The sequence below is a fragment of the Meleagris gallopavo genome, chromosome 16 (assembly GCF_905368555.1).
Source record: "Meleagris gallopavo chromosome 16, MGAL_WU_HG_1.1, whole genome shotgun sequence".
NCBI lineage: Eukaryota > Metazoa > Chordata > Aves > Galliformes > Phasianidae > Meleagris > Meleagris gallopavo.
Window position 1 is genome coordinate 2,809,818 of NC_139419.1, and position 25,465 is coordinate 2,835,282.

A 25,465-nucleotide genomic window follows, 5' to 3' on the forward strand; every position below is an offset into this window, starting at 1 on the left:
CACACTTAATTACACAGGGTGGTCTGCAGGACTGTCTAACAGATATATTTATTCCTGCCTGGATCACCTCCTCTGCATGCTGCCCATTATTTTATTTCCACTGCACAGTTGTTACCACTACCCCAGAACACTGGATGCTATTTAAGCCTCTGAACAGCATCAAACATCTGTTACTAAAACAAACACGGGAAAACCGTTCCAGAAATATTTGTTTCTTCCTTCTCAAAGTGAAGGCATTTTGCAGGAATTGCGCTCTTCCAAACTGCAGTGTGGACAATATTCAATCACACGTGAGAGAGCGCTTTGCAGTTTTATCATCCACCAACTCTCACCAAGGCTACAGACGGGAGCTTTGTACCACCACCAAGAAGCAATTTCAAGCTTCCCCAGCAGCATCACTCTGCTCTGACTCCAGGAGGTTCCCACGTCCAAATTCTGATGCCGAAACCTATGGAAGTGCTCTCTCAATTCCATGACAGTGCCCAAGGCGGTTACTGACTGTATCTCATTTCCCCCCCATCCCTCAAGTTACTAAGCCTGCACTCACGACACAAATATCCCAGCTTTACGGGCAGATGGATCTAAAGATGGAATGAATAAACATTGAAAGAGATTCTTACAATTTCTAAAGTAGCTTTTCAACAGTATGTGGTGTAAGACAGTCCTAAAATGGGACCGGCACAATCCAGGCACTCTCTAGTTCTGATTTCAGATGCACAGATTGAGCTGTAAACCCTGTAGATTCCCTGATTGTTTTGAGAGCGGCTGTAAATAACCACACTCAGCTGTGTTGGACTAAGTCCCTTCCTACCCATGAGTTGCCTTTCCTCTTGACAGACATTATACACCATTACAGCTCCAAAACCTCACAAAGGTTGGAGACAAAGCCCAGTGCCTCCAGCCCCTAGGTGAGGAGGCTTTGCTGAAAGGTCAGCCTGCCATTTTATCTGTTTGCACGGCCTGGGCTAATGGAAACACTTCTGCTGTGAGCAGCACGCGGGCAGGCTGGAGGGCTGCAAGGAAAAACGCACACCATTTTACCTGGTCAGCAGGGATGCAAACACAATCGCACTGCAACAGATAAAGGCAAGGCTCTGCAGCAGGCCACCTTATTTGTGTTTTTAATGGGAAAAGATTGCGGAGTTTGTTTTATGTCCTTTGTTCCAAAGAAAACTGAGCTCTAAAAAAGCCTCCGCTCACTCCTATTCAATCCTTCCCCCTTCCCCCCCACCCCCCTCCCTCTGTTTATCCCCTTAATAGCATTTGGAAATGTTGGCATTGCAAACACATTGCTCTTGGCCTGAAAGCACTCTTGATGCCAACTATTCAAACTTTCCCCAGGCCCTTCTTACTGGCCTTTGTGCTCCTGCAGCAGGCCCCAAAGGCTCTTACTCTGCTTCAAACTCACACCAGACATACCCTGGACCTTCTCTCATAGGGCAGCAGGTTCTGCCCTGCCTTTATTGGTATATTTTTCTTGTTCTACTCCATTTTCTGATGTCTACTTTATGAAAACAATCTTTTAAAGATGATCTTACACAAAACGCTGGTTCAGCATAGGGAAGCAAAAACAGCAACAGGAAAAAGGGGCTTTCAAATATCAAAGCTACTGGAATGTGACACAGACATAAGGACAAGCAATCTTTTTTTCCCTGGAGCATGAAAGATGTTTGGAAACAGAGCCATCTCCTGGATAACCACACTTTCAATCACATTTCTCCAGCCTCTGGAGCTCATATTTCCATGGCAAAAGCTTTCAATATTATAGATAGGGATGGTTATTTCCCTTAAGCATGTGCTGATGCTCTTGAGCAAGAGATGAAGACTTGAAGTCTCCAAGCAATCCCCAACAAACTGTCCCAAGACTGGCAGGACCACCAAAGTAATCTCCCAGCAAGAAGAAAGGGAAAGTAACATCATCTCAGCACCGAGTCTTGCTTCCCAATTCTGAATTATTCATCACATGCTAACTTCCAAACCAGTCCAGTTTTAAATTTTTCAATATTTAATAATTGGGTATTAAATATTCATGCAATTTTATTAGAAATTTTGGAAGATGGGCACTAAGGCTGTAATTGTTAAGTTCATCATTGAGACTGACCAGCCTTTCAGAGAGCCTTTCTAGCTTCCTAGAGAGGGAAGGAGAAAAAGACAAAAGGCAAAACGAGTATTTATAGACCTCTCTAACTCTAAATCACAAGACAACACAGTTATCTGTGCTATCTGCCTTCCATAAAAAAACACCTCTTTAAGCAGCAGCTGAGAAACGTACGCTGCATCCTAGAGAGTCTTCAGCTGCAGAGTCTTAAGAGTTTTGTTCAGGTATCAAAGAGAAAGATGTCTGCTTGAGTTTAGCGTGTCTGACCAGAAAAGGGACAGCTGAACAGCCTGTGTCCATAACAGCAATGAGAAAAACAACCAGCTCTTATGACTCAGGGCAGATGTAGAGAAAGCTCAGCGCAGAATCGACCTGAACTGAGGCAGATTCCTCCCTTTTTCTGACAACTACTGAGAGGGACTGATAGGACGCACAGCTTCCCTGAGCTGGTCTGACAACTCGGATTCATTAAATATCCATGCCTGCTCCTCCGTGTGCAGCTCCCGAAGATCATTTTTTCCTCGCTCCTACCTCCTCAGTAAGAGCTGACATCTCTTTAACCCTGATCCATGCTGAGCAAGAGCCCATGTTCCTGCCCTCCGTATTACAAGTGCACGTTCCCCACCATACTGGGAATTGTATGGTTTGCACCAAAGATGACACACAAGCCCTGGAATTACACACAAACAAACAGCTCTGTTCCTCCCTTCTTACCATGACAGCTCTGACTTTCCAACAATTGCATGGGGTAATTTCTGCACCAGCTTTCAAACCAAGGGCAGCTCTGTGTCAGTAACATCTCTGTAGCAAGCAGTTCGTCACCTTTCCCAAACATGATCTGAAAAGACACCAGCAATTATTCTCAAGGAGATTATTGGGTGGCTATGTCCCAGCACAGCAGCTGGAAGGTAAAGTGACATAATATTAGCTGGGAAAACTCCTTTTTCAAGTCGAGAGAACAGGAAAAACATTCAAAAACGAACAAAATGGGGAACAAACAAAATTAAAGGAAGAGCTGATCTCACTCCCTTTTTCCTCACCCCTGTGTATCAACATTAGGAGCACACGTCTAGAAGAAAACTAAAAGCTCCTGATTGTGACGTGAGATGACAGGACATTAACTTTAGAGACTTATCTTGGGAAGGAGCTCATTAAAAAAAGACTCTGAGGAAAAATGACTCGAGCACCAATCGTAACTGCAAAAATCCAGCTGATGTCTCCATCTTGCATATTTGGGTGTTCCTACATGAAGAGTGGAGGACTGAACATCTGCAAAACAGACAAGTTCTCTCTTCCTGAGAGTGCTGTGCAATACCTTATCACAGGGCCCAAGAACCAGCACTGTTTGGCTAATGCTCATGAGTGAAGCAGGGCAAGGAGCAGCAGCTCTACCTAACTTCAAGCAACCAACTAATAAACACTCAGAGCTATTTCAGGACAGCTCATTTCTAGTTACGTGTCAAAAGCTAAAACACAAAAACTTATCAGTCTGCCCCCAGAGATAAAAGCAGAGGAAAAAATCCTCACTAAGTGAAATCCTTTTGCTAGTACTGACCCAGCTTATTATCTTCACCTCTGTAAAAAAAAAAAAAAAAAAAAAAAAAAAAAAAAAAAAAAAAAAAAAGGTTTTTTTTGTCAGTCTGATGCAAGCATCTTCTGAACCTCAACAGACCTTTTCAGGTCTCTGCTCTTCAGACCCAGACAAGCACCACTGGGTAAGTTTCCTGCTTGTGTTGATGGGAAAGAAAGAGTTATTGCTGCATTTTTAGATGTATATCATCAAGTTTGGTCCCTCCTTGCAGCCTACAAACGCTTTTAAAAAATGATGAGCTCTGCCCATTTTAAGTCTGAGAAACATCTGCACAGCACATAATGATTCAAAACGGAGCCCTTTCATGTCTGTTTCTTCACCACGATTTCAGTAAGCTTCCCCACATCATCTAGAAGGCGTAGCCCAGAGTCAGACACCATGGTGCTGCCATCCGTTCACACAACGCCTTCTGCAAGCACCCAACATAGCAACAAAGCTAATGTGTAGCAGAATCCAGCCAGGGGACAAAACCCATCCAAGAGGAGGCAAGGACATGCAATAACACTGCAGTTAATCCAAAGGGTCATTCATAATATAAAAGAGCAGGAGGATATTCAGAAAGAAAAAGTCCAGATTCGGGGACTGAGTGGAGCACTCAAACATAAATCAAGGAATGGGAAGAGACAAACACGCTGTCAGCCCACAGCCACCCATGAGATCATACGGCCCTACAACACGTTCTGTGCATTCTTAGAGCCCTGTCCAAATGCAGAGGAGAGGACAGACTGAATACAGCGGCCAACCAAACCACTAAGCAGCCTTTGGTTCTTATTGAACTGCGGGATTTGAGTGGAAGAACAAACAGGAGTGGAGACTGATTGCACACTTGGCTCTTCATACCAGCAGCAAGGTGGGCAAGGCCACCTGGGAATACTTCAGCTCACAACAAAACACTTTGTGGACAGATCTAATGAGACAGAGGCCTTCGCTTTTTCTCAGAAAAAGGTATTTTAATGGCCTATAGCTCTTTTGCAGCAGCAGAGAAAAAAAAACAACAAAAAATGACAGCTTTCTGCCACAATGCAGAAGGCTCAGCATCTCTTCCTTCAAAGGAAGAGCACTGAAGAGGGACTCTATAGCTTGAGAGTTTAAATTAGAGCTTTCGGCACAATTTTGACTGAATGTAAGAATAATAAAATGCTCTGATAGAGGGGTTTTGGGTGGAGAAAAGGGGCAAGGGAAGCAGAAACATTCTTAATGAAAACCTCATTTAGAAGGTTTTTTTTTTTTCCCCGAGTTGCTTATAAATTCCACTGAAGTCACCAATTCTGGAGAGATGACAAACTCCTGGGATAAAGGCTGGAAAATCCTGGTAGTCGTGTCACATTTAGCAAGTCAAAGATATGTTTGTATAAGGCTGTAGAGGGCTAAATCCATTTTACATGCTGTATGTATTATTAATTTCTGACAGTGGGCTTAGAAAAACCTAATTCGCTGGAATACGAGCTCCCTTTGAGCGGAGGGAAGCCTTTTCAAAACTCATCTTTTATTGACTGAGTCATTTTTGAGTCAATCTGTCTGCTTTCGGCAAGACAAGAGTTTTAAATCTTCTCTCTTTTTCTCCTCCTTTTTGAGTCGTGGCAAGTCTATTAAAACCTGCTAATGTATGCAGCAAGGCCTCTGATTTGAAATGTAATGAATTCTTCAGATAGTGGCAGATTAGGGGGAGAAGATGATAGAAACAGCCAGAGACGCCAAAAAAAGAACTCTCCAGAAAAAGAGGAGGAGAAGGGTGAGAAAGAAAGAGAAAGATTAACCCTTTTTATCCAGAAGAAGAAAGTCTTTAAGCCCCATTAATAGAATCGGTTAAAAAAAGCAGAACTGGAAGAGGCAGAACATCTTCAGGCATGCCTGTGGCTGAATGAGACAAAGAATAAATGAATCTTTCCTCCTAGACTCTCTTGTAAGATTAGGTAATTCCCTAAGTGAAAAATGAATAAGTTAAAGGAAATTAGCTCCATCCATATAAATAAGCCTTCATATTCCAAACTCGTCACCCAGAGCTTCCCAGGCGAATGCCCCTGAAACATTTCTGCTGTTGTGTAACAGATGGTTTCCTCCTCCCCCTCCTTGGTTTGGTTCCAACCGCAATATCTTTCAGGTGATCTTGTTTCAGCACAGAAATGAGCATTTTGGTGTAAATCGTAAATCCTGTTAGCGAAACGCTTGGCAGTTTCATTGTATTTGGCATCTTTGAAGCCCTGGACAAACATTACACAGTTACACAAATGAGAGATTAGCGCTGTCTCCGTTTTACAGATAGAGAAGCTAAGGAAGAAGAGAGTCAAGGATGTTCCTTAATTTGACAGCGCTGATGTGGTGACAGCCCAGGCTGAGAACGCAGAATCTGCTGAATCACAGCGCAGACCTGTCCTGTTAGCAGTGCAATTCATAGCTCAGCCTCAGATGCGATGGTTTTAAAAAGCTAAGCTCTACAGCGAAGTTCTAAGGAAACAAAACCTGAGGGATAAAACGAGAAAAAACAGACGGATGGAGCACAGGTGACCCAGTGGATTCTGATTAAAATTATGCTCAGCATAACTGATGCAGGTGAGTAAATACAGGAGACTGAAGAACTGGGGCTGTCAGTCTAATGGCCCTTCACTAATGAAAGGTACTGAAACATTGAGAAATCCCAAATAGAAGCAGAATTCTTCAGCTTAAAATGCAGCAGAGGTATCCAAGTCCACGTCTTCAAGGAGAAACTGTCTTTCCTCATGCATTCAGACCTCCATCACACAAATCAAACCTCAAAAAGGAAAGAAGTTTAAAGAAGTACAAAGTTAGCTCAAAAGTTGCTGGAGGAACAGGGAGAATGGAAGGTAACTACAAGCTGGAAAAGCAGCAGAAGGAAGTTTTTTCAGCAGAGTACAGGTCATGGGTAAAGGTGTTACCTGGCAGGCCAGCAGGCTCTGGGGGTCAGCCTGGCTTTTCAGACTGCTCCAAGCAATTGCAAATTGAGAATAACAGCATCAGAATGTCTGTCCCCACAGCCTCCTAAACTCTACCAATTCCTCAACGCAATTCTCCCCAACGGGGAAACTGCCTTTTCCTCCCTGTTTGCTTCACAGCCCTGACGTCAGGAGCTACAGAAGTCACAGATGTGACCTTACACAGCTCCACACGTTAGCACTTTCAAAATGAAGAGGTTACACTTGCTTTTATGCATGCAGACCAATCCTGACCCCTAGCTTGGTCCCAACCCTCTGATCCAATAGCTGGCACTCGCCCTCTGAATCAGTGAGGAAGCACAGGTCACAGCAGGGAGCACGCTCTGCAGTGGATAAACCGTTTGTTGGAGGAGATAAGAAGCCTCAGCCTGGGCCGATACAGAAGAGGCAAGCCTCTACCTGGCAGTGCATTTTGACTCAGGAACAGGGTCAAGAGCTGGGACTGTGGTATCAGCCCTCCCATCCTGCACAAAGGGTGCTCTGGGTCCTGCATTCTGCCCACTTTTCACCCTCCTGCACTGTCAGGTTAAAGACACACTTCTCACTTTCTACCACAAAGAAAGCTCCTATGTGACACTAAACAGTTCTTCTGTATTTCACGCTAGCTGTGGATGCATTTTAGTGATGGATGAAGCAATCCTTGTATATATTTTGTATAGCTGTGAAGTTTACAGAGCACTTTGGGAATCCCTTGAGAGTCTGACATGCTTATTGCAGAAACACCAACTGCTGGAGCAGGCTCAAAGGATAGCCACAATTTCTCTCTCAGCTGCAATCTGCATCCCCTCTGTACGGCTCCTGATCCCATTCTCCTGGCCTGTCTGCCCAGGAGATCCTCCTGTCTTCTCAGCACTGCTCAAACTCTTTCATCTCTAACTCCTTAGAGCTCTGAATCGAAGCTGTGGTGCAGCACCCAGCCTCTTGGAAATAAGATCTGTCAAGAAACCACGATCCATGCTGGTTAGCCGTCAAAGAGAATATTTTGGTACAGCAACAGAGCATACTAAATAAGATAGCCTTGATTCTCAGTACCCAGAGTTCCACACAGCACACCCAGGGAGCGAGCACACAAGTCTGCTCCCTTCCACTGCAGTCTACCAAGAGAACGGATCAGTGCAGCTTCAGGTTTAGAGAAGGTTCCACTCCCCTGTGCCATAAACTCTTCCCGGTGGGGATGGTGGCACAGTGTCAAGCAGATCATGCTGCTGGCAGGAAGGGCACTGCAGCAACATGTGTAGGAAAAAAATACATTGAGGGACAAGCAAGGAAAAAATGTCATGATTAGAAGTTCTGTACATCGGATGTGCAAGCAACAAAAAATAGATTTACCCAACTAGGCTAAATCAATGAATTAGTGCTGTGCTTGAAGAAAATGTTACCATTAGAGGATGTGCTGTTCAGTAGCACAGCCTACGTTTGAGAAAGTCTGCAAAAATCCTTGTGCATCATCCTTAGCCTTATAGATTTTCTCTTTTCCTCTGAAGCTCTGTGTAAGGATTGCCCATTAAGGTACAGCAGCCAAGTCACATTCAATCTATTTTTTTGTTAAAATAGGAAACAGCTTTGGTCTGCCCTGTCCTCCTCTGTCCACTTCCCCTATCCGTGCCCAAAGCATTTAGCTTTCCTTTTCATCAGGCACACAAGTCCTGAATACTGAAAGGATGCCTAGGAAGATACCCCAATTAACACACTTCTGTTCCACAGTCTTACTTCTTCAGCACCAAATATATTTGGAAGAACAAGAGTGCACCTAAAATCCTACTCTACCTCAAAGCCAGTAGTGAAATGATTAGAAACGACAGTTTGCATTTCCTGGTTCTAACCTGCACACCATCTCATGCCCCCTTTTAAGACCAGGGAAGTTGCTAGGTACAGTGGTCACACAACACAGGTGGATTTCCACAATGGTGGCAGGGCAGCTCAGCACAACCCACAGCACTGCTAACCCAACTACCTGCTCAGACCTGGCCACCCCAGCACCTAACAGAGCAGCACTGCTCAACAGAAGTGATCAGAGCAGTGTGGGCAGCCCAGGAAGCCACAGCACTGATCTGCACAGACCTCCCCGCCTGCTCTTGGTGGGACACGAGGGAGCCAATACAAAACAAAAGAAAGCAAAGAAATACTTTCACAGGAAGGTGAAGTACAAAACTACAGACAACTAAATGCATTCACCACGCTGGCTTTTTATAGAAACATGTTTGCTTTTTTTAAACCACAGAAGTTGGAGACGGTAAACATCTGTTCATTCACCCAATCTCTCTCCCACAATGTTTTGTTGTAGATATTTTCCTGTGATGTTTGCAACTAAAACACTGCAGAACTGTGCCAAGCCTTCTAAAACAGTGAAACAGACTGCAAAACAGACTACAAAAAACAGCGAGTTAATAACCCAAACTCATTAAAACAAGCACTCAAGAACCCTCGCATCACTCTAAAACATCCCAAAACAGAATAGCTGAAAACACTTGGAAAGCATTTTTCCAGTATGACTAAAAGGACCTCTGCCAGCACGAGAGCCACTGAAATACCTTGTTCCTTTGGACACTGCAATCTTCCTTCCAGACAGCCACAAGCCAGTTAAAACACCCAAGGGTTGATGATGCCTATGAGCCACTACTGTTGCATGCAGAAGTTTGCAAGCTGTTAGCAGAGTGGCTGCTGTGCTCCAAGAACTACTCATCTGATGCTCTGTGTAATTTGTTTGCGTTAAGATTCCAAAACAAAAGTCAATTATGGCTCACCAGGAATTACAAAGAACCTGTGTCACTGGTCTTCTGATTGGGATGTCAACTGGAATATGTGGGCTGTACTAAGATAAAGCAATAAATCAGGGGCTGCATTATTCACAGCCGCTCAGGGTAAGAAAATAATAATTAATAAAAATCTCTTCAGCTTCTCTTTAAGTTCTTTAGACTGCTCAGGAAAAAGTCACTTAATCATAACATCATAAACAAGGAAGTTCTGCAGCAGCATTTAAAAATATCTGAAATTGTTTCAGGAGCCCTATTGATTTGAATTAGGCAGCTGCATAATCACAGGGGCTGCAATTTTAATGAACATTTCAACAGGAAACGTAGAGCTGATTATATATATCAAAACAGGAAAGATCCAAAGAAGCTGCAGCTCTTGTTTTTTGTTGTTTTATTACCTCAGTGCATAGAGTCAAACCGACTCTCGAAATGACACAGAGCTTACCTGACCACCCCCCTTTGGTGCAGCTCCTTATGCTCCTGGCTGCAGCTCATCTTCCTGTCTCGAGACATGTCGTTAGGCACAGAATTTTGAGAAATAATTAGCGATTCAATCAGATTTTACACTGGATCAAGTGACTGGAAACTTCAATGCCGCGCTGCAGTTTTCCTCCAGCATACTTTAGGGCATGTTATATATACTTAATTAGCTAATGTTTATACAGTGCTTTGAAGAAATAAAGTACTATCCAAGGGCTAAGGCTTGTTTTCAGAAAGAGTGAGCAGCGTTGAGGCAGCATGGGCACAGAGTGAGAGCAAAGCCCTGGAACTGAGCACACCTTGCTTCCAGAAAGTTTTGGGACATCTTAATGCATTCAGGCACTAAAAACAAAGCAGAAGTTGTAAAACATGGGAGGCTGCAAAGGCACTGAAGTGTCGTCACATTGGCACAACGACACCAAGTCAGAGCATCAGAGAGGTGGTGGAACCTGCAAGGAAGAACTTTGTATGCATGAACTCAGGGTATTGATTATTACTTTGTTAAAGTTATTTGCAAGATAAAGATTCGGACTGAGTTAGAGGCCTGGGTGAAACAAAAATGAATGCATTTCACTCCAGTGAAAACTCTCACGGATAAGAGTGGGAACTGATGGAATAAAAGCATATTGCTCCCTGTTATTAGGTAGAAAAGGAAGGAGGGCTCTTTCTGGCTGCCTCCTAAGCATTGCAGAACAGAAAGACTGCCACAAGAGCCATCTCAGCAGAAGCAGAGGATGGTGTGCAGTCTTCACCAGGCTAGGCTGACAGCTGGACTTGATCTCAGCAGTCTTTCCCAACCTTAACAATTGCAGGTGAGCAGCGTGGACACAGAGCAGAAGGCAAGCTCCTCTATCAGTCAGGATGAGGTCCCACACAAATTCTTGTAAAGAACACCTGATCCAAACTCAATCAATAACTCATCAACAAGTGATGCTGCAACCAGCCACGCCAAGACTGTGTGCTCCAGAGAGTTTTGGGCAAGTAATGAGAGCAAGTTGTATACATGGAGAGCTGTAAGAATGATTGCAAAGACAGCCCTGAGCTTCTGTGTTTGTTTTTTGTTGGTAGTGGTTTTGCTTAATTTGCCTATAACCAGGCCGCATGATTTCTCTGCAAGTCTAATTAGGCAGTTAATTGATGCTGGTGCCCTTTAGCATCTGGCATTTAAGATTAAGTAAATAATAGAGGAAAGTACATGCAGCACCCAACAGTAATTAGGCACAGAAAGGGTTTGCTCCCCTACCTTCCTCATTTTAATGTTATGCATAAATCTCCAAGGACAACTGTCTTTACTAGACAAAAATACCCTTGCACCATATGATGCTTGACAACAGTGTCTTTTCTCTTAGAAATGGTAAATTGTGGGCGTCACTTCGATCTTAACCAGTTGGTCTTATTTACACTGTGCACTCCATGGAAGAGCACTGTCCCCATTCCACTGCAGAGTACATTAACTGGACCTTTGCAGGGTCAAACTTGTGAATCCATGAGCGCAGAACTGGGATCATGCATTAGAGGTTTCTGTCCAAATGGAACTGCTCCTTCCTGCTGATCCATGCAATGTTAATCATTCATTTCCTCTCTCCTCTGCCTGCAGCTTATGAGAATACTTTCTTGTTAGCCTTTTACAAGACTGGGTTACAGTAAGTAAAATAAAGCTGCATGAGAAAAGCCCTCTAGACAGAACTCCTGACTACTTCTTTATCTGTAGAGCGCTGCACAGACAGTTTGCAGTGTCACCATAAGCAGCAGCACAGCTTTCTCAGAAGGCTATGGATGAAGGGCTGGACTGGAGCTATGAGACCTAAGCAAAACTTGCACAAAGAAGCTAACAACTCTGCAACAGCTGATGCAGACACAGCCTCTGCTGCCGCCGCCCTGAGCCCACTGTGGAGCATGGGGATCGCTTCCAACCTCCTGCTCCAGCAGCTACCAGCAGTCAGACTGCCTCTTTGAACGCAGCCCTTGCTTAAACTCACCCGTGCTAACAAAAGCGTGAGAAGGTTTTGTTCTTTCAGGGCTTCCTAGCAGAAGGAATTGCTGCGCAAAGATTACCGACAGCATGTTTAGACTCTGCAAGCAAGAAAAGACAGTGTGGAGGCTCATGCCCACCTCCCATGGGTGCCACGAGTCTTAATTAGCATCTCAGCGTACTCAGAGACCTTTGGACAGAGGGTGCTACAGAAGTGGAAAATATTATCATCATTACGCCTGCTACCACAAGTGCTGGAATTCAAGCCAGAGACTTCACAGCAGATGGTGGTGCCTCTAGCACGGCTGGCTGCAGCTATAATTCCTCTCATCACAGACTCTCCTCGTTGGAACAGGCTTCACCCCTTGATTTCTGAAGAGCAAAACAGAAGCTGAGCTGACAACTCTGCATTGTACTGGTCAGCATTGCTTGACACATTTAAACCAGCCAGCGCTCCAATCGCTAAGAAAGTAAATCATCCAAGGGACTTTCTAATTAAAAAGAGCTCTGCTTTCACTGCAATGCTCCTCCAGCCTGTCACAGCCAGCCCTCCCCTGAATTCTGATCGTTAGAGGGAAACAACAAAGAATTAGTCAGCTTTTGTTAAGTGTCAAACATTCCCACTCTAAACCACGCACAAAACAAGGAGAGACATTTTATAGCTCTCAGAGCAACTTTATACCTTTCTAAACACTATTTCTGTACCTCTGGCTAATTGCTCATTTGCCCTGATTTGATGGAGCTGCCTGGCTCGCGTTGCCTTTGTCAGAAGAGAACAGCAGTGTTTAACACACCGCAATAAGTGCGATATGAGCAGTGCTAATTTTTATCCTTATTTATTTCTGCCCACAGGGTGAGCAGCCTGGGACTGTGAGCTACCTGAGATGTCACTAGAATGCCATTCGTTTTGAACCTGTTCCCAGGCCCTGCAAAAGCATCCTCTCCATTTGGCCTAGGACGTCACCTTGAAGAAAACTTCCCATCCATGGGAACACCTTGCTTAAATTCTTCTCACCTAAAACTTCCCCACGACCCAAGCACAAGGTAATGCTCCCTTTCTCTGCTGCTTCCTTCCCTCCCCCTCCCCCCCAAGTTGTAAAATATGAAGGATCCTACAGCAGAAAGAAGTGCTTTGAAGAGTAATAAGAGTAATTTCCACTACCCCTTGTGACACCATGGGAGTCCAAATACATTCTGCAGGGAGCTTACAAATGCACTGGCACACTTCCATATACTGAGGACAGCACAGGCACATTATTATGGAAGCAACCTGGCCAGGATTTAATTCAAATTATGGCTGCTTATGAAAACATCTTCAGCACCTTCAGTGCCTGTTAGGCAGATGGAACCTCACGAGTTCTGACTTAACATTTCTTCTTCCCACTTTTGCCTAACAAGACAAAGTTGCCCTAAGTTCTGCCTCATTTCAGAGAGGCCGTGGCAATATGGCATTCTGAAAGGGGAAGCACACAGCCATCATTATCAGCCTATTCAGAAAAGTCTTGCTGAATCTCTCAGATCTGCACGCTGCCTTTGATGCCACTAGCGGTGAGTTTTGATGACACATCTGCGGTCTCTAGTGAAGGAGGATGCTGCTGCTGCTGCCTCTGGCCCTTCCTTGCAGAAGTCTCTGTTCTATTTAACAGAAATACTTCTGTTGCACATCTATAACAGTATCTGATCATCGCAGACAGTAACTTCACAGAGCGACGTACCTACCCAATAATCCACTATGCTATGATACTCCAACAGGATACATACAGGATACAAGACTCTTCTATTCAGTGAAGACAGAGACCTACTTAGCCAGGCAGTGAGGGAAAAGGCAAGAGTTGGGTTCCAACCAGCTTCCCATCCACCTGACTTTCATCCATCAGGCTAAACTCTTATGTACAAGAATGAATATGCTGTTCCTTAAGTTGCACTGATTTACTGCTCTCTGAGCACAGCTCAAGTCAGATCTCTGTTGCAGTGCCAGGTGATGATGTGGAAACGCTGAAATAACAAGCGAAGACTGCATCAGCTGCCAGGTCTACATAAACCATAGTGGGTAGCTTTAGTTTAGCCTAAATAACAGATTGCTGTCAGCTGCTAAGAAATCCCTGGTGGACAGACATGTCCTTCCCCCGACACTTACATCCTGCTATGATTTAAACTCATGCTTCTGCTACCTTGGCACAAAACCACACCAAAGCCACGCAGAATGCCATCTACCTACCAACCTATGCCACCCCAAGAGCTCGTTACAGCAGTGCTCAGGTCTCTGTACTGTGGAATCCCAGGTCTGCACAGGACAAATAATGGAGAGGAACTGAAGCCTTTCTATTTTGGATCTTGTGAATGTTGCAGCATGAAGCAGCCACAGCTGTTAACAACAGACAAACTTGAGTTAAAGCATGTGACCCTGTAAAAGAGCCCCCAGGAGGGGGCGATGGTTTGGGCCCATTTCTCCTCTAGCTCATCCTCCAGACAACTCTGTTGGCAACCACTGCGACACTGCCTGGCATCAGCAAACCAGGTGGGTATGCGTGAAGACCCCAGGAGAGGAGGGTGCCTCCCTTCCTGTTTACCCTGTTGTTATGTAGCACCATATTCAAAGGACTAGCATAACATTATCACATTGTGGTACCAATGACCAAAGCGCCACAATTAAGATGGAAAACTAATTGTGTCTGCTTTTATACGCTGATTGCTTTCCAAATGAATGTTCTCCATTGCACATAAACCCACTGTGGATTAACGTTTCCCCTGGTCACCCACTGCTTAGAATGAACCTGATTAGAGGAGCTGGATCAAAACTCTGCTTGACCATTTTCCAGCACTTCCCCATTTTTCTTCTCCTCATCAGGAAGAAAAGCATATCCATTAGTTAACCTTTTCAAACACTTTCTTTTTGTCATCTAATTCAAAGAGGATTATGGAAAAAAAAAAAGTCATTCGACTTGGCATGTGAATAGCTTTTTGTGAGCTTAGGGAACAAGCATTCATCTATCAGCACATCAGCACGTGTAGATAAGGGTAGCTGTATATGTGCGTGCTTATCTGAATGCAAGATCAGTACTGAGAAACCAGCATAAACACCAAGGACAGAATCCATATATTGATGGAATTCTTAGCGGTACCAGCGCACTTGTGCGAATCTGCAATTAAATAAAGATTATTCCTTAAAAAGAAAACAAGAAGTTAAGGATATAATTCAAGGTCTGCTGAGATCAATGGGGTTTTTTTTCCTATTGCATTTGAATACAGCACTCTCCTTCCCATCACATCTACTAGAATATTAGAAAAGAAATTACCTGGAGTTTGTTTGCGCTATTTTTAAGCAGACCAGGCCTCAGGCTCTGAGTCTGTTTCCAACACAGCAAATCCAAAGCTCTCCTCTCTTCAACAGCCAATGTTTCACGTATCTTAAGGCATATTAGTTTCATACCAAATGAAGTCATTGAAAATATTACATACACATGTGGGTGACAAATGAACTGATACAGAAAGCATAACTTTGAATCTCCTGACTTTTACGCAATTAGAATATCAACTTAATTGTTGGATCTATATAGCTTCTCTCATTTTAATATGCAAATCAGTCTCTATTACTCCATAGCTCAAAGAATGTGTTACTTGGCTTACTTGATTAGGCTGAGAATTGCTGGTCCTGCTGTCACTATGTTTACACTTTGGTGACAAGTTTGCACATCAAATTCACATAATGCAATGTCATCAACTTACTCATCAAATATAAACTTCTTAAATACAGCCATTGCTCTAGAATATTGAAACTGCCTTATTTTTACTTCATTTGCAGCCACTAAATAATCAGGCTAAGTGAAAACAAAAATCAAGAACATGACTGAAGAATAGCATTGCCTGGGGAAAATGGCTTCCCACAGAGTCACAAGCAGGTAATCCTGATCATATACACAGCTCTTCTCAAGCATCTGAACATTAGCTGCACATGATGTGCGGAACGAGTAGAGATGCTTTATTTCTCAGCCTCTATGCATCCATCCCACCTCATCTGGGATTTAGTTTTAAGGAGTCCCTATTTATCCTGCGAAGACAGTCAAGCATCAGCTCCCAGACAAGTATATCTAACTGGAAATTGAAATGTGGACTCCAGAGGGGAAAAAAAAAAGCAAATTCGGTAATTTATTTTTTTTTCCCCCATTACCAATCTGCCATAACAAGATTACCTCCATCTTAGATAACACTGAGAGAACGCATACAAATATGTTCAGTATTTTCCCTTTCCCAAACCCAGCAAGCATCCCCAACCAAGGGGACATTCACCTTGCCAGCACAAACCTTTTCAGGTTGTTTCTCAACACTCATTACAAAGTTTCTCAGCCAGATTTCCAATACACTCTACTGCTCACAAAGGCATCAAGCTTTAATTTCCAGGAGAAACAATCCATTGCCAAGATGCAAAGATCTGAGCTCTCCACCCGGAGCGCTCCGGCAGGCTGGTTTTTCTAAAGTCAGGGAAATCGTGTCAGCCTGAATTTGAGACATCAGCACAAGCCTTTCTTCTCAATCTTGCTGATGAATGAAAGAGCATTTTCAATTGTGAACATCCAAAGGCCTTATGGCACATCATTCCTAATCAAAAGCTGCTCTGTGATGCAAAGTGCTTTAAGAGGCAGCTCATATCACAACCCCCACAGGATCCAAAGGGCAGCTGCAGATAATACTGCTTTTCCTTCTCCCTGGGAGAACTGCTGGACTGGAGACATGGAGCAGGAGCACCCTGGCTCTCACCTGCTGGGCTGTGTAAGGAGAGCCTGACTCCAGCAGCCAGGCAGGAAAACTCAAGCACCAAACTTTACCAAGACCCACAAGCTGAACGGCCTGTTGCCATGTCTCTGGAGAATAAAGACACTGTCAGTACAGCACGATATACAAGAACCAAGGCAAGAAAGGGCATCATGTGCCATGTGCCAGCATCCTCATGGGACAAGTTTAATGGTGCTTCTATAGTGATTTGTGAAGAGGGAAGGGGTTAAAACACAGGAGGGAAAGGTCTTTATGCTGCTGACTGACTTCTCTCCTTATCAATGCTCTGGACTTCCCCAGGTTACAGCAGAGGAACAGGGTTACACAGGGACATGAAAGAACATGCTTGGCAGCAGGAACAACTCATCCTTGCTGCTGCTTTATGGTTCATTCAGCCACTGATGGACAGGGAACCTGAACTTCAAGTCAGCAGGCCTAGAAGTAGTGGTTTTATTGCTGATTCTCCTCTAAAGCCACATACTGTAAAGCCAGGAGGAGAAAGAGTATTGCCTGTCAAGCCCAGGATCCTCCAGGTATGCCCACACACACTCTTGACATACATGGTCCCACAAAGCCTTCTAGCCTTGCCTCCTGCCTATTTGTAACTAGACATTAGCTGCCTCTACTTTCCCTCTTTGCCTCAGCAAAGGTGACCTTTTTTTCAGTCGTAACAGCATGACTTCACTAAACTGGTATTGAATTAAAAAAAAAAAAACAAACATCCACTGAGGAAACAAACAGCCCTCCCTCTGCCCACAATCATTTTCTTGTAGTGCCATTCATTTCCACCACCACCAGATTCTGGACTGGATCTCTAAGTCCAGAGACACATCCCTTGCCAAATAAATCCTGGAAGATATTCTCATAGTTCAGTGATTCACTCTGATCCTCTCATCACATATACTCAGTTGTCTTCTTTTTCATCTTCTCTTCCCAACTTATGTTATCATTTCTTTCTTGATAAAGCAGCTTTTCCCCCCTCTGGAGCAAGGGGTCTGGTTCTAGTAAATACTTAAAATCAGCTTCTACATAGTGCCTCGCCAGAGGGTAGGAAATGCTTTAAAATAAAAACAACTCAAGGAATAGTGGAGCTGCACGGAGGTACTCTGCAGGTCCACAAGCTGTCTCTTACAAGAGCAGAGAACATATGGCCTCATGAACTCCACACAAACTACACAGAAAAGAGAGGCAAGGAAGAAAACTGGTAGCTTTGCTGCTCTTTGTGACGGCTCAGTACAGGCTCTGCTATGACCCTCGACTCACAGCAAACCTCGCACACTCAGCAGCTACACCAGAACCAAGAATTGATCATAAACCTCTCATCCCTGGACCACAGATGGAGTCTGAGTCCCAGCAATGTCCCTCAGCACCTCTTGTCACAGCATCCCACCCAGCTGCAGCACTCAGTCACATTGCAGGGCTCATGGCTTTGCAGCACCCAGGGGCACATACCTAACAGGCTCATGGCATGCTGCCATCAGCAGGGCACACTGCTCAATATATCCAGTGCTGCACGACTTCCTATCTGTGTTATCTCTAAAAAAGCTGGGAATCTATCTAGATGATAAATGCCACGTATGATAAAAGCAATTTTTTTTTTCTTTTAAACCTGAGAACATTTCTTTCAGCCCTCTTGAGATAGTATACTCTCATCAAGCCATGAAAGCTGGTTCTTTATAGGCCCCTGTGCTGACTTGAGTAGTGCACAGCCTTCATCATCTACTGCTGGATGAGGACACAGAGCCTTCAAGGTGCCCATCCTTTGTGGGTGGGCTGCCCAAATCCATTGACACAGTTGTAATGTAAAAGGGTTTTATAGGCTCTGCCCACCAACTATGACATCACAGTCAATAATGAAGTGCAGGAGGGCTCAGCTTGGTTAGAGCCTTTTAGGAAAACAGGTTTATTTAGCGCTCCCACCTCATCATCTGTATTGCTAGGCTGGGACAAAGGAATGTGAATGATATGGAAGGAAATCAAACTAAGATCTATTTAAACAATCTGCTTATTCCCAGTTTTAATATACTACTCAGGTCTCAGATCGGTCAAAATGTCTCACAGTAGAAAAACTAGCCCCATAAATGCAATAATGATAACAACCAGCTATGAGGTGAGGGGATTACCCCCAAGAGCACAAGGTCAGCACAGGAGGTGTGCAAGCTCTGAGCAGCTCCCAAGGTCTGCTGCTAATAACATTTGTCCTGTGTGCTTTGTGCATTAAAGCCATGCAGTGTTTGTGGTGTAGGCAGCAGTAGGGAATGACTTTTCTCCCCAACGAGATCATGGACTGAAAGGACAGAACTTCATCAGTGCACAGCAAAACACTGGAGGCAAAGACAAGCTCTTTATGAGCTTCAGAGGAGATTGGGATACACAGAAAGCAATTACTTGAAGTACAAGGCACAAAGGCTAACATCCTGCTCTTACTAGAAGTCCCTTAACATTTGGAGACAGCAAACACCTCAGACCTTCACTTTATGTCTCTTTACAAAGAAGGCAATTCCTTAAGTACAAAGCTGGAGGGGACTTGACCTGTTACAACTGCAAAGACAAATACCACCTAACAAACTCTCTCTGAATCAGGAACAGTCATTTCAGAAGTCTTTTGGGGCTGAACAAGGGCTGCTGTGCAGCTGCCCTGCTGGACCGGCAGAGCAAAGCAAATGCAGGCACTGCATTCACCCACCACCCATTAAGAAGAACTCTGTCAGGTGAACTCACACCTCATTCACAGGTGCAGCCCTCATCACACACGGATGTCCTTCAGGCAGATGGTAGGGAGCATCAAGACTCCCAAGCACCATCAGCTCAGACAACTGTGGATGGAGAACGGCAACTTTTCAATTCCATCTGCTCCTTTTTGTCACCTTCTGTACTCAGAAACACATTCATCAGAAGCATAAGCATGCTGGGACAGTGACAAATTTTACCATCTCTGGCTTGTCACTTTAACAGGATTAGATTATTTTAGTATTAATTCATTACCCAATTTAATTCCAATTAGTAACATTTTTACAAGACACTGACATAGCTGTGATGCTAGAGACAGCTATTGCTTAGCACACAATGTAGCATCTCTATTCAGGTCAAACATCAGCCTTGCAGTGAGATTCCCCTGTACCCATCAAGGAGCCTTTTTCCCTACTTTACCAACAAAAAAAACCACAGAAGCTGTTCACACTGATCACTAGCTTTCATTTTTGGTGGAATTATAGTTTAAGGAAAATAGCCCACTTCCAAAATTCTCCACAGACAGATGAAGTCAGCTGATTTCCCCATCTTTCTTTCTGGCAGGGGTATCAGTCTCTCTCTCAACAGAAAGAATACTAAAAGCACTTTTCCTCTTATGGGAAGAAGCTGGGTGAAAAAAAGGAGTGCACCACCGTACCTATGGGATAGCAATAAATCATGAAAGCAAGTGGAAAATTTGCATTGCTGCATTTTGCAGTCAGGAACAGGAATCTTCAAGCATGTCACCTTTGAGATAAGATCACAAATGGAAACAGTCAGCACTATTCTACCCATGCTCCACTCCAAGAGACAAGTATTGCATCCTTCAGCTCCCCACCAGCTGGTACTGCCACCTACCTATTTGCTTGCAGACCAAACTCCATCTCTAGGAATGCCAAAAAAAAAAAAAAAAAAACCAACCCAGAGGCCCAACCCAGAGCACCAAACGAGACAAAAAAATCTAAACAGAACTGCCCTGAAGCAAAACAGGAGATAAAGATATGGATCAGAAGGGAAAAAAAAAATAAGCACAAATGCAGTCTGAAATACAGAAAGGTATAGGAGAAAAAAAAAAAAGCAATAAGAGCACAAGAAAGAAACGTAGTACTGGAACAGATTCCAAATCTGGGCAGTGATTCTCTGCACCACCTTCCTAAAGCTGTTGCAATCTGCATCCCTGTTTGAGGCAGGAGGACTGAGAAACGCTCCCAGATGGCAGCCTGACCTTGGTGCACACTGCTGTTACACAACCCAGACCCACGGAGGCTCCGGGAGAGAAACAAAACGCCCATAAAGTTACAGCCCATTCCCTTAATGGGGCTGCCACAGATCTGCCCCATTAATACTGCACAAGCCCGCGTGCAATTCTTATACTTTGAAAAAGGACAGAAAGTTGTTATAGCTCACGTTGTCCAAGCCTCTCCTTTGCAATAGCACTGGTACCCATTTTAAGAGACTATTACTGCATAAATGAGAAAAGGACCACTGAACTACGTGGCAAGTTGCCAGCTTGTGCTGCAGCCTCCAGTGGTTATGCTCAAAAAGATTTAAAGTCCAGCATAACCTTGATTTTTAATAGAGTCACATTTAATGAGCTTTAACGTCCACAGTAATAATTTCCTTATTACCTATCCAGGAGTTGGAACCACAATCAGAAAAAAAACGTGCTGCGCTCCGGTCCAATGAATGAATTTAATAATGGCCAATACATTATTATCAAAACCATCAACATCACAGTCCTTAATGCCTTTTTTGGTTGGTGTAATTATAATCCTTTGTACCTGAAGTGCAATTGTTGCAGTTCACATAAGCATGCTGAACAGAGCAAACCTGACTGGCTGCAGGCCACCCAAATTCCTCACCTGTGCCAACAAGCTATTCAGGCTGTGCAGCAGAACAGAACGATAAAATCTTACATTTACCTCTGACTGTCAAGAGGCAAAAATGCAAACTTAGAGATGACCTTTGCTGTCTCCCTGCTTTTATCCACTCTTCCTACTCATGAGTTCAGCCCGTGGTCTCCCTGCATTCCATGCAGCACTGAGAGGTCTCCCTCTTTACAAGTTTAGAGGTGGGTGTTTGCCTCTCGCATGCACCAAATGAGTCAGATGCATACACAGGTATTGCAGTTGACAAAACAGGGTGCAAGAAAAATACTGATTTCTCCTCATTTTGTCCAGAAACAATTCCCCAAACCTCCTTGAAAACCGCTCCCTTGTTATGCACAATAAAGCTCCCTCCCAAAGGCAGCCAACTGTACAATGACAAACAGAGCAGAGGAGCTTCTGCCACCAGCTCCTCATTTCACACCTTAAAAATACACTGAAATAGAAGGCACATGGCAGCTCTCCACTGCTGCCATTCCTGTGGGCAGAGCTGTTGAGATCCTAAGACAACAGTGAAAGCTACATCTTGCGCTTCTTCTCCCAAGGAAGACAATCTAAGCTTTCTAGCCATGAGGATCCACGTTGTTATTAAACCAGCCCTGGAACAGCTGTCACATCCACACTGCAACCACAGCATGAGCTAAGCAGGATGGAATCAATGCAGAAATAAATGCAGCTTGCACAGTGTGCTTGAGGAGCTCTGCCCTGCCCCAGCAAAGCAGCCAAAGCTGGCATTCCAACTTAAAGGCAGCTCAGATATGCCACGCAGACTTGTAATCACAGTGCCATAACATCCCCAGCATCCCTCGAACATCCTCACTAACACACATGGGATCTTAACATCAGACCATACTGCTGAATGCTCCCTGCACAGGAAAGGATGGTTTAGGATTGTTTATAGCAAAGACAGTGATGAACACAAGCACATAAGAAAAACAATCAAGATCCTTCTATATAACCAGACCTCTAAAACAGTCATCCACAGGGCTCCTCCATCCTTCACCTACAGTTTTTTTTCATCATGAAACACTTCCATAAGCACTTAGAGACACTTAGAGAATACAGAGGGCCCTCCTGTGCCTGTGATAAGTGATGGCAAGAGACTGTCACCCAAGTATTTCTGACCCTGCTAGGTTCTGCAACCGATGCTCTTTCCCAGCTTAACCGGAGTCGTCAGAATGACATAGCACAGGACTGGGGCAACAGGAAAAAAAACACAAAACACACCATATATAGGAGAAGCTGGAAATACACTGACACCCAGGGAGCTGTTTGTTTTCCTGTCAGAATCAAAGGCAAAAAGAGAAAGCAGCTTTAAAAATGAATCCCTTATGAGCTAAAGACAAACCTGGTAACATCCCAGCACAGAAATGCCTCGTGAACAGCTAAAAGCAACTGCATGAAAGGCAGCAGAATAATTATGAATAACAAATCACAGAAGGCATACGCGAGCAACACATTCCCCGAGAAGAAATGGTCTAATTACTGCAGATGATACCCCAGAGGCTCATTCATCAACTGCAGAGACAGAGCTGACCTCACCTCTGCAGTCTCTGCCCCTGACCGTCACTCTCCATGCAGGGCTTAGGGGCAGTGCCAGCTGTGGGCTCTGCAGTATCAGCTCTGCCAGCCACAGTGACAGGCAAGGGCACCAGGCAGCCACATCCACTGTAATTTAAACACCAGTGAAATTTCAAATGCAGACTGTAAGGTAAACACTATCCCTGAGAAGTGCTCATATCCCATCGGGACCTCAGACTGGATGCTCCTACAGGCAAAGATGGCCTTCCTTAAACATTTGGGAAGTAGATGCTTATGCATCTGTTGGAGCATCCACGAACAACAGTGACAAACCATCACTGTACCTCTAGTACATCTTCAGCTCTTCATTTTAAAACCACCCCTTCTATACTTCTCACCATCATATTTCTAAGACTATATGCTAGCATATTCCACTATGAGACTGAAACAGTCTTAACAGGAATAAAATACTTTTGTTTCAGCAGTGGAAAAACAAGCAAGCTGCTTTCAGAGTGCCATTTTTGTGCCATAGCAGTGAAAGATGTTTTGTTGTGAGGTTGTTTTTCTTTTGTTTATTTATTTATTTTTTTTTTCAGTCAGAGCTCTGCCTCTACATGGGTCTCAAGTCTCTGACACACATGGCTCAAGAGGAAAGCTCTGCCCTCTTCACCACATCTGAGGGAGCACTCTGACCTCCGGACACATCCCATGTACGTGCTGCTGGAGCACATCAGGTCAGCTCCTCACAGCTCTTACATTTCTCTTCTGTAACAAAACATTTTGAGGGCAGAGCATATGTGAGAGAATTACAGCAGTAAGGTCTCTTGGGCTCTGCAGCACAACTCGACTCAGCTCAGCCACCTCACTCTTGTAGGTGATGGGTCACATTTTTTTTTGATCCTTACCTTGATTTACAGAGTCTGAGAGCACATTTGGAGGTGTTGACTTAGGGGTTACTGTACTAAAAAGGCTCACACACAGTTGTGAAGGGAAGACAGACTGTACTGGAGGAGAGCCACAGATTTTTGTGAAATGTATTTAGCTCAGTGAAAGATGTATTCTATTTTCATGGAGTATTGAATGTAACTGTGATTAATGGGGCACATATACACTGATAAACAATATTAATTTGTTTTAAGCCAGGTCTGAAAAGATTTCAACCACTTGCTCCCCTGCAGCTATGGAAGTTATTTCCTGCTGTTTGTACTACCTCAAGGGCTAGAGCAGCCCTGAAAGGAAAGAAATATTTCCTTTTACTCTATCGGCAGCACCAGCATGGGAAAGCTGATATACTGGTATTTCATTTCTCATCAGCAAATGATATGGCTTATTACTGTTCATCGTTACCACCTCCCCCCTGAACCAACCTGCCATTGGATTGCTACCACACACCTCTTGCACCAGCCCCACTTCTCTTCATTTTCCTCATAACCACCCCAGCAAGCACACAGTCTGCAACATCTCCATCTGCTTTGGCAGTCAGTTCCTCTGGCAGTATGGATGAATAAGATCTTCATGCCTAGAAGCCAACAGCCTACCTGCAACTTCCTGCGGTGACTGAAAGCTCCCGACTCCTTCCAGATTCCCATGGATGGAGCCGCCGGCTTCAAGCACCCTCACCAGCTCCCTCAGCCTCTCACACTCCTCCTGCAGCTGCTGCTGTTCCTCCTTGCGCTGCTGCTTGGCCAGGCTTGCAGGGTTCATGCTGAAATGAAGCACTTTGGTTTTGCTGGGGTCGTAGTCACCCTGCGTGTTAGAAACAACAAAAGTAAACTGAGTAACAGATCCCAACTCCAAGACCACCCAACTGTACTGCTCTTTGTATAAAGATGAAAAAGGTTACAGCATAAGGTGTGACACTTATGCAGTAATAATGTGTTATTCCAAAAGTCCAGACCAGCTGAACCAGGATTGCCTCTCTTCCTCTCACTATTCTGGGAAGAAGAAAAACCCACAACCTTCTACAGAGCTTGCTCCTTGGCTGACACCTCCATTGTTAAATTTAACTCCAGAAATGAAGTTTTATTGCTGTATTTTAAATCTCTTGATAGAAGGAGATTATAATGAACATGCAAATGCATACTTAAACTACAGCAGGACACCCAGTGCCAGCCTAATTTATTACCGGTACGAGCCAGCAACATCCATATGACTGCAGTGGTGGACTCATTAGCAAGTTGTATCAGCTCACCCCAAGCAAGTCAAAAGATATTTTACACTTCTCTTTTCTCAGAGGTTAGTTGCATTTATAGCAGTTTAAACAGTCAAGTTCTAAGATAGCAGATTAATATTTCTTCCAAGTGAGAGGAAAACACTGATGTTATATTTGCGATTTCAGAGAGACAATTTTCACAGAAACTATGGGAAGCCTCACAACCATAAAAGTAGTAAAACATATGCTAATCTTGGCTTCCCCAGCACTCTGAAATCCTATTGCACTGCCTGTATAAAAAGGTATTTTATATGGTAATATATTTCCTTCAAATTAAATCTCAGGACCTGAAGTGATTTTGTAAACATTAATTAACCATCAAGAGCAGCAAGAGGCAGGTATTATCCCAATTCCATCAGTTAATTTTCATAAATAATGTGCTAGAAACATTTGTGTTTTTGGGGGGCAAACCAAAGCCCCCAAAAGAGACTGAACAACTTCACTCTCAATGCTGCTGGTGGCAGACCCCACACTGCTCTGCTAACAAACATCTTCTGCAAC

General features: G+C 44.0%; 1 protein-coding gene across 2 annotated transcripts in view; it reads right to left on the reverse strand.

Moving 5' to 3' along the window:
* Positions 1–25,465, reverse strand: part of MAD1L1 (mitotic arrest deficient 1 like 1) — a 321,728-nt gene that overhangs the window by 91,396 nt on the left and 204,867 nt on the right. For both annotated transcript variants that reach the window (XM_085237768.1, XM_085237767.1), the window contains exon 16: positions 24,291–24,498. In XM_085237768.1, coding sequence (XP_085093894.1) covers positions 24,291–24,498 — 208 coding nt within the window. The remainder of the gene's footprint in view (positions 1–24,290; positions 24,499–25,465) is intronic.